This window comes from Electrophorus electricus, chromosome 12 (genome assembly GCF_041902795.1).
Source record: "Electrophorus electricus isolate QZ-2024a chromosome 12, ASM4190279v1, whole genome shotgun sequence".
NCBI lineage: Eukaryota > Metazoa > Chordata > Actinopteri > Gymnotiformes > Gymnotidae > Electrophorus > Electrophorus electricus.
This window is the reverse complement of record NC_137508.1, coordinates 12228495-12237579: the sequence shown is the minus strand read 5'-3', so window position 1 is coordinate 12237579 and position 9085 is coordinate 12228495. Positions and strand designations below refer to the sequence as shown.

Here is a 9085-nt window from a genome sequence, read left to right as displayed (position 1 = left end):
TAAAACCCTGCTATTTAAATATTATAACTCAAGAAATACAAAAAGAAAGAAAACTACACTAGACTTCAGTATATATTTGTCATTTTAATAACTTTGCGTATACAATGCACGTAGTCAATTATTGTTGTAGCCCACTAAATCACATCGATAAATGGAATACCATATACATGTCGTTAATTTAGAAGAATGCCGGAATGCCACGTTTCATAATACCGAAGGTTTCTTTGGGTTTGTTAGCTACACTAAATCAATTACAAGATCGTGGTCACCTAATTCCATAAGCAGTGAAGAGAATGTCAGAGATCGGGGTGCAACACAATAGCTTGACCAGAGATGTTATTTCCTTATGTAGTGTATCTCTTTTTAAACACATAACAACTGCATCAAAAGCTGAATGATCCGTGGGCAATAAATTAGTTGTGTGGTGCCTAACCTTCCATGATTAGGATATTAAAAGTTCGGAAATGTATTATTAGTGCCATCTTGTGGACATATTAGGACCGATTTCTATATTAAATTCTTGCAATTATTAGCTTTGTAACACTGCAAATTGGGTCACATTCGAGTTTGCGGCTAATTTACAGATTTATCTAAACAATATCGCAAAAGTACTTCATGAGCAGCGCACAGGCAGTTTAATGCAACAAGTAATTTTGCAGTCTTTTTATGGTTGACAGCGTAAACTATTTTATTATCCATGAATACAACAGTGCAAAACGAGCTAGCAACATCAAATACGAAAAACAACGCTGCCTACAAGGTTATCTATGACAGATTATGACAGACTAGTCTACACGTTTATAAGCAGTGCACAGAATATATACACAGTAGGCGGAGCCTCCAGCCGTCGGGAAACAGATTTCACATTTCCTTTGTGAATGTTTGCCATTTGAAGAAGACCAACTACTGACTGACTTTTCTGTGCACATCGATTTACAGACTATCTGCTGCTGGATGTAAATCCCTCCTTCAGCAGTAACCTGGTTTATATAACCTGGATTGTAGTGAACACGTGGGATTACCGCGGACTCTTCAGTGACGCGGTAGTTTGTAAAAACCAATCAGAATTTAGCTGTCGTGTCCATAAGGTGAAAGGTAACTACGGCTACCGAAGCAGGTCATTGGTCTGCGACTAGCGTCGTGTGAGTTTCAAAGCAGCTACGCTGTTTCGGGAACTCGTAGCAATATTTGCGAATAAACTCGGGCTTCAAGACAGGTGAGGAGTTCCGAATTTCACCGATGTCGCTAAGATAATATTATGGATATTCGTTTAGAGCATCCGACGCGGTGTAAAGGAACGTAATGCGATCTGCAGTGGGGCTGAAGTCACTCTCCAGTGACGGGGTTAGGGTTTGTGCAGCCACAACAAAAATGCATCGGAGTTAGAAAATAATGTCATATGTATATATGAGAGCAGTTTTTGGGGCCATCGATATCTAATGAATGTGTGAAACTGCTTCAAGCTTGGCTAACTTTCACCGATTATCTGAAATGGATTGTAGCTATGTGTTAAATGTCATGATTCTGGCCTGCCTGCTTTACTAGTAGACAGTTATGATGCCGTAGCTGGTTAGTTAAACACAGCCACAAATCCGAGTGGTTCTCTTGGCAACGAATCTTTTCTAAAGGAAATCTCTACTCCTATACCACTCTTCACCCCCCCCCCCCACCCCCCAAAAAACCCGAACCCGTAAGTGTTTCGAGCAAATCATGCTAAGGCACCAACAGGCACAGAATGAATTTTAATCCTAGGCTGTATTTTATCAGAACTATATAATGCAGTATGGAGGAAGACTTGGGAAAGCCAGTATATGGGGCTGGCTACTGCTACTCTTCTCCTGCATGCTTTGTGTCCGGTCCCACACAAGCCACCATGGGCAAGCGGCTGGGTCCCATCAAGAAGGGAATGCGTATCCTTCCATCACCCGTCTAGACAAGAACATGGTCCAGGACAAAGAGTGAGTAGCCTGGACTGTTCTGGCTTACCACAGCTTATACACCTGTTGATGGTCTTGACTGAAATTGAAATGTGTTTAATCCTTAAAAAAAGGGTTAAAAATAAATATCATGAAATGCTGTTTGTTAGTGAGTACTGAACTCTGCCAGCTTTCCGAATGACCTTGCTGCCAAACAAACTCTAATCAGGTCTTAACAGCACAGTCTTTATCTAGCTACTTGGAAAGTAATGGAAAGCAGTTATTTTTCAGCAGTCCAATTGTTAGAAATGTAGCAATGATGAGTCGGGACCCTGTGTTGATCCTCAAGAGTCTTGATGTTTATTTGCACATGCAAAGACACTTTGGATCAGTTTTTTTCTTTAGTCAGAAAAAGAGGTGCTAGTCTAACAGGCTGTCAGCGTGACAGCACAGAAGATTTAACTTGAGACACGGGAGGACGACATGAGGGAGGGGGACAGCTGGAGGAGTGGATGAGATCTGACCTTGACGTTTGCCTCACAGGCAAACTTGTTCTTTCTGATGGCACACAACATGCAATTCCGTTAATACAGTGATGTATTTAAGGTTTAAGAAGTGATGGTGTGCAGTGTTTGGTTTAACCCATTCTGACATGGGCGAGCTCGAACTTGTGTTGTACAGTCAGCTGTTGTCTTGCGCTCTCACTTCAAGCCACATCATGGAGCACTTAGACGGGGTGATCGACAAGCCGGAGTCCGACATGACTCCACAGGAGCTGCAGCTTCACTACTTCAAGATGCACGACTACGACGGTAACAACCTGCTGGATGGCCTTGAGCTCGCCACTGCCATCGCACACGTACACAAGGAGGTGAGTGGCAGCTGGGATCTCGGGAGATGCGGTGGGATCTGGGAGGTGCAGTGCTCAAAAGAATACGGTTTAAGTGGTTCTTCTCTGGAGCTTTATCCGTAATCAGTGGTCCATGACTCATGAATCACGCTAGCCATCTTGCTCAACCTGACAGCTTACATTTGTTTTATACATTATACATTGTCAATTCTCATTAGACTGGGTGTCGTAGTAAGGATGTCAATTTTTGACATGTAGCAGTGATGTTAAATTATGATGCATTTCAGTTTTGTTTTGCTAGAATGTCTGCTGGCTGTTTTTATGACTGACGACATTCTATGGTTAAATTTCTCAAACTACTGCTTTGAACCTCCTGTGGTTAAGCGTATGTGTGCGTGCGTTCCAATGACTGGCATGTTATTTCACCTTTAATCATAACTCGTGCCTACTGTTGCTTTCCAGGAGAGAGATGGGAAGAACCAGCCAATGAAGGAGGAGGAGCTCATCCATCTCATTGATGAAGTCCTCCGAGATGATGACAGAAACGATGATGGCTACATCGACTATGCTGAGTTTGCAAGGTCCCTCCAATAAAGTGCCTACTGCCTTACTGTGAGCGCTGTTTACCTCTGATGTACAAATCAAATGATCTAAATCTATCAGTTTATCTGTACATAGTGCATATGCTCATATCAAGTCCTGGAGGCCCGCAGTACTGCGTGGTGTAATCTTTCCCCTGTTCCAACATGCCTTCCTAAAGCACTTCAGAATCGCTTACTAAACTGCACAGTAAGCTGACATGCCCCTCCAGGACTAGTTCAGATCTCATCAGAATAAATGGTGATGGGACAAGGTTACACGGGTTGTACTGTGACATACACATTTAAAAACAGGTGCATTTTGCAGTCCATGCAGTGCACTGGTTTTGTAATACTGAACACACTTTATTTGTTTTGGAAAGGCTTGTCAGAATGAACCCCCGCCCCAATGCGCAAACTGCCAAATGTGTCTGCTGTAAACAAAAGTCCTTCATTACTGTTGCTGTACTATGTTTTGTGGAAGCATTCTCACGCAAATGATGGTCAGAGGTATGCTCACTTCTGTGGTATTTAGATCATGGCAGTGACGTGACTGCCGCCTGACTGAGGAGAACCTGCTGATTGGGCTGGTAAAGTTGCTGACTTGTCTGAGAACAGTATATACATTCCTGGATTTCTTTTGGTTGTTTGTGTACAACATTGAATTGAGAAACTGATTGCAGATAAGCGCACGCAAGATACTGCCAGATGTCATTTATACAGCTACATGTGTGTTGTGCCTATGAGAAATCACTGTCCAAAGTCTGTCCATGTTTAATTCCCGGTTTTAAATAAATGACCCCTGTTTGAAATGCAGGTTGGAGGCTTGGGGGGGGGCATATTTATTCTATATCTCAGCAGGGTGCTAATCTATGTTCTTGCCTTCAGTCTGAGGTATATGATAAGTGTGGACCTAGTTCTGACAAAATTGCTTACCTACTCGTCACCCCACTCACAAAGAGAAATCTTTCCTATTTGCGCTGCTGGAATGTACTGCACTACCTGTTTGAGTGATTTGCTTGCGGTTACACACCAGCTCAGTTTCAGGTGCGTGGACACAAGGAAAGCACTAAGCTGTGGAGTGCAGCAGAACATGGACAGAGGATTTTGTACTAAAAATGCTTTTTAGGGGGAGTGATGTGAAAATGTATAGTCTACATGGGCTTTCCTTTCACTCACAGTGGGTGTAGGTAGGCCTAGACTGTTGTGCATCTCATGTGCGTTTTACCAGCCTGACTTGGCATGCAAGCATAAAAGACAAACAGTGTTGACCAATAGCACCGAGGCTAATTTATTTTTCTGAAATTGACATTTGACTAAAATCCTTGTGTACATTTCCAGTAGCACTTGTAATTTATGTTATGGAAGGCCCTACAGCCATTCTGGTGTCAGGTTTTTAATGTAAAGTATTGTGTAGTCTACTTGTTAAAACGGTCATTTAGAATGTAAACCAAACTCTATCAAGATTGTTATATTTTCACACTTTGATGCTTTCGTTTGTGAATTAATTGAAAAAAAATGTATATTTAATTATTTTATAATAGCAATAATTTACAGAACATCGTGATGTGTGAACTAAAATAAAACATGTTAAAAGACGTTTCAAAAGTTTAATGAAAAAGGCAGTAAAAGCAAAGCACTACGACATCATCACGACGGCTCTGTCGTGATATCACGGGTGTTTTTGTCAAAGTATTCGGTTGTACATGTTTTCTTAAAGGGGCTACTTATGAAACAGTGAGGACATATAAAGCCCAACTAAACTAGATCATTTAAGCACTACTGGGTTTCCTTGCAGACCTCTCTGTCTCAGCCCACTCTAGTTCCAGTGACAGGCTGGTTCCAGCGTTGACATGGAGGCTAGAGAAAACACAGAGGCGTGGGGCAGGCTGGGGCCCGGAGCTCCGATGCTGCGCAGCTGGCTGTACCAGTCCTCCTGCTGCCTGCCAGGCAGTGCTGGATTGGGAGCTGGAGGGCAGGGCAGCTGAGTGCCTGCTGCTGCCGCTGTGTGGGGGGAGTAGCCACCAGAGGGCAGCGCTGAGGGAAATCTGGGGATGTGCGGTAGGGAGTGAGGGCACCGGTATGGCCTCACGGCGGTGGCCGCGCCCACGCGCACGCTGCCCAGGAGAGCCCCGCGCCCTGGAAGCATGCCGGGTGGCAGTGCTTTTTGGCTGGCACGCTCCTGCTTCCGCTGCTTGGCACGGCGGTTCTGGAACCACACCTGGCGAGGTGAGGGGACAGGAAAGGATGCTGAAAACGTGAGTTGTTTGACCTGAGCCACAACAAATTATTTGTTTCAAAAGAACACACTGGCCCTAAAACACCCCCCCCCCCCCCCCCACACACACAAAACAGTACCTTAGGAGTGAATATATACATCAAAGCAGTATAGCATGGTGTCCTTTGCTGATAAGTACGGACTTCAATGGGTGTGTGTATATGAGACAAAGCTGCGATGAAGAGCAAATATTAAGAAGAATGGGAGCCCTACTACAGCTGCCCATGGCCGTTATTGCAGCTGCTATAAATGATTTTTTGGTGGACATTTATGCTGAAGTGTCTCTACACATCCTGAAATTCTCATTAAATGTTTGCTTTGAGAAAAAGGTCTCTCAGGTTTTCCCATGCTCTGTAATCATCAACCAAAAAAAATGTCAGCATAATCCGTCTGTCAACCAGTCAGGAAACATCTCTATGAAGTCCTGCTTGCCTGTGAATAATTGAATACATGCACGCAGCACACTGACAGCTAAGCAATAAGCTATTGAATATTTTACATGCTGTCCTCGTGCGGGATTGGCTGAAGGTGCGCTTCTCTGACCTGTACACGAGCTTCATTGAGTTTGGTGGCCTGAGCAAGCTCCTCACGGCAGTAGATGTCAGGGTAGTGGTTGTGTCTGAAGGCTACCTCCAGCTGCTCCAGCTGTTCATGGCTGAAAGTGGTACGGTGTCTCCTGCGGGATGGCGATGGGTGGGGTCTCGAACGCCCCGATTGGCCCCCGCCAATCTTGGGCTCTACCGATTCCTTCCTGGGAGGAGCCCGAACATCTGTAGGGGGTTAACAGAGTTCGCTGAGAGAGCAAACGTCGGTGTGGCTTCAAGAAGAGCTCCTGACAGGACGAAATCTCTGCTGACGGGGCCTTTCTGCTTACAGGACGTTTCCCACTGGCTGAGCGTGACGAGCCATGGTCAGATTGGCAGAGTTTGGTTTGCCAGAATGCATTTCACAAATGGCAGTTCTCTGAACAGAGAGGGTTTAAGAACCTTAACACTGGCAAACAAAAGGTGGGGAATCCAATAGGCTGCAGGCTTTGCCACTTAAACTCAATATCGTGAGAGAGAGATACCAGAGGCAGAAGGATTGAGTAAAGATTAAGTGAACAAAAGCCAAAAAAGTGACTAATTTGTCAAATCGTGGCTTTTTTCCCAGTGTTAACGTGGGGGGTACGTCGACAGAAGAAGTCAGACTTAATCAAACCTAAGTGAACTTACCTCTTCTGACCATTGGGTCTAACTGATAATAAAACAGGAAGTATGCAAAGGCAGGAATAGTGACTAGTTCATTGCCATTAAATTGTTAGGGCACTGAATTTGATGATGTCAAGTAAATACCTTATGCCACCAGAGGCCATATACAATGTTAGCATCTTTCAAAGACAAAAGACAAATGAATTATTACTTTTACCCAATATAAAGGTGTAGCGTCCTGGAGGATAGGCTACATTCAGAACTCCTTTACCGCCCTAACAGAAGGCGAAGTGGGTCAAAGCCCATCTGAAGACTTTCCACTGCCAGAAATGGCCAGAGTTTGAAGCTCTGCAGAAGGTCTCGTAGCAGAACACTCTGTAGAATTTTCTTTTTGCAGTCTACAGCATAATTTGGTTCTGGCGAGGTCTGCACATAGGCTGACGTGACCAATCTTTCAGGAACTGTTTTGCGAAGACTTCACAGAAGTAAACTGGCTTGCAGGGTCACATATAAACCCAAATGGACAGTTCCTACCTGCGCTCGAGCTGACGATGACTTCAGAGTACATGTCGGAGAACTGTGGGTGAGGCTTGACAGGGTCCATGGTCAGTCTTCTCTTAGCCACGGTGGGGGCTTTAGGTCTGAGCTGGGATAAGACAAGCCTACCTGAGTCTTTACACCACCACCTGCAGTGACGTCATTCTGCGATCACACCCCTCATTGCTTGCTCTTCTCTTGGTTTGACACACACCGGACAATGTCAACCCGATCTATAAGTTTCCCTCAATTTCAAGGAACAAAATTGTAAAGTTGCTTTATGGACTTGCAACACAAAAGAAATCTGTTTTCGGTGTGGGTGTAAGCGGTTCAGCAACAGGGCTGTATATCTGGAGTGAAACCAATATAATATATGAAAGCGTCGCTCAGTTTAACTCCAGTCAAGTGGCATGTTGTGTCATTTGTGCATGTTGTGAGTTTCTTATTCATTCCCGCTGCACGAAAAAGCGAGTGCTCAGTAGTCAGATCGTGCAATAGATGGATGTCACCACCAGGGGGAGAAATTGGGCTTCATTAGCAAGACGGATTCTATGGCGTAACCTGAGCAGGACATATTGTGGTTAATCAAACTACCTCCATTCTGTCCTCATCAATACAGACCACTAAATACATGCACATATGAAACTTAGACAGCATGGTGGTCTTTAACATGGATAGCCCTTCCTCACATACACATCTCCTGAGGAAGGCTCCTTATCTAATTGCAGAATAATCTTGGCACAGATTGTATTTACAGATTATAAATGTTCTGAGAAGTCTGTGTCCTTTCTCAAATCTTATTATTTCTTGGTAGAAAATCTAATTATGTGTACATTTATTCCCACTTTTTTCTGTTATGAAACTGTGGCCTTTCCTAGGGTTCCAGTATTCTTCTCATATGAACAAACAATTCTTTATTTCCAAAATGTTGTGTGATATATCCCTAGATAATGAATATGGGACTGTATTTATGAAAATGGTGGTGGTGTTAGGGTGGGGTGGTGGTGGGGGTGGTGGTGGGGGTGATGGGGTGGTGTTAGGGTGGGGTGATGGGGGTGGTGGTGGTGGTAGGGTGGGGTGGTGGTGGGGTGATGTTAGGGTTGGGTGGGGGGTGATGGGGTGGTGGTGTTGTGGTGGTGTTAGGGTGGGGTGGTGATGGGGCTAATGGGGTGGGGGTGGTGGTGGGGGGATGGGGTGGTGGTGTTGGTCATGGTGGGGTGGTGGTGGTGGTGTTAGGGTGGGGTGGGGGGTGATGGGGTGGTGGTGTTGTGGTGGTGTTAGGGTGGGGTGGTGTTAGGGTGGGGTGGGGGGTGATGAGGTGGTGGGGGTGGTGTTAGGGTGGGGTGGTGATGGGGGTGGTGGTGGGGGGATGGGGTGGTGGTGTTGGTCATGGTGGGGTGGTGGTGGTGGTGTTAGGGTGGGGTGGGGGGTGATGGGGTGGTGGTGTTGTGGTGGTGTTAGGGTGGGGTGGTGGTGGGGTGGTGTTAGGGTGGGGTGGGGGGTGATGAGGTGGTGGTGGTGGTGTTAGGGTGGGGTGGTGATGGGGGGATGGGGTGGTGGTGTTGGTCATGGTGGGGTGGTGGTGGTGGTGTTAGGGTGGGGTGGGGGGTGATGGGGTGGTGGTGTTGTGGTGGTGTTAGGGTGGGGTGGTGGTGGGGTGGTGTTAGGGTGGGGTGGGGGGTGATGAGGTGGTGGTGGTGGTGTTAGGGTGGGGTGGTGGTGGGGGTGGTGGTGAT

General features: G+C 45.7%; 2 protein-coding genes across 2 annotated transcripts; one reads left to right on the top strand and one right to left on the bottom strand.

Moving 5' to 3' along the window:
* Nucleotides 1–1078: 1078 nt before the first annotated feature.
* On the top strand, nucleotides 1079–3376 carry mcfd2 (multiple coagulation factor deficiency 2, ER cargo receptor complex subunit). Its single transcript, XM_027002526.3, has 4 exons — nucleotides 1079–1216; nucleotides 1768–1958; nucleotides 2628–2787; nucleotides 3229–3376. The coding sequence occupies exons 2-4, from the start codon at nucleotides 1777–1779 to the stop codon at nucleotides 3358–3360; spliced, it is 474 nt and encodes a 157-aa protein (XP_026858327.2). The 5' UTR covers nucleotides 1079–1216; nucleotides 1768–1776; the 3' UTR covers nucleotides 3361–3376.
* Nucleotides 3377–4611: 1235 nt separating this feature from the next.
* prop1 (PROP paired-like homeobox 1) lies at nucleotides 4612–7427 on the bottom strand. The gene is made up of 3 exons (XM_027002524.3): nucleotides 7347–7427; nucleotides 6166–6392; nucleotides 4612–5565 (listed from the first exon to the last, which is right to left on the bottom strand). The coding sequence occupies exons 1-3, from the start codon at nucleotides 7414–7416 to the stop codon at nucleotides 5164–5166; spliced, it is 699 nt and encodes a 232-aa protein (XP_026858325.2). The 5' UTR covers nucleotides 7417–7427; the 3' UTR covers nucleotides 4612–5163.
* Between the last annotated feature and the right edge of the window lie 1658 nt (nucleotides 7428–9085).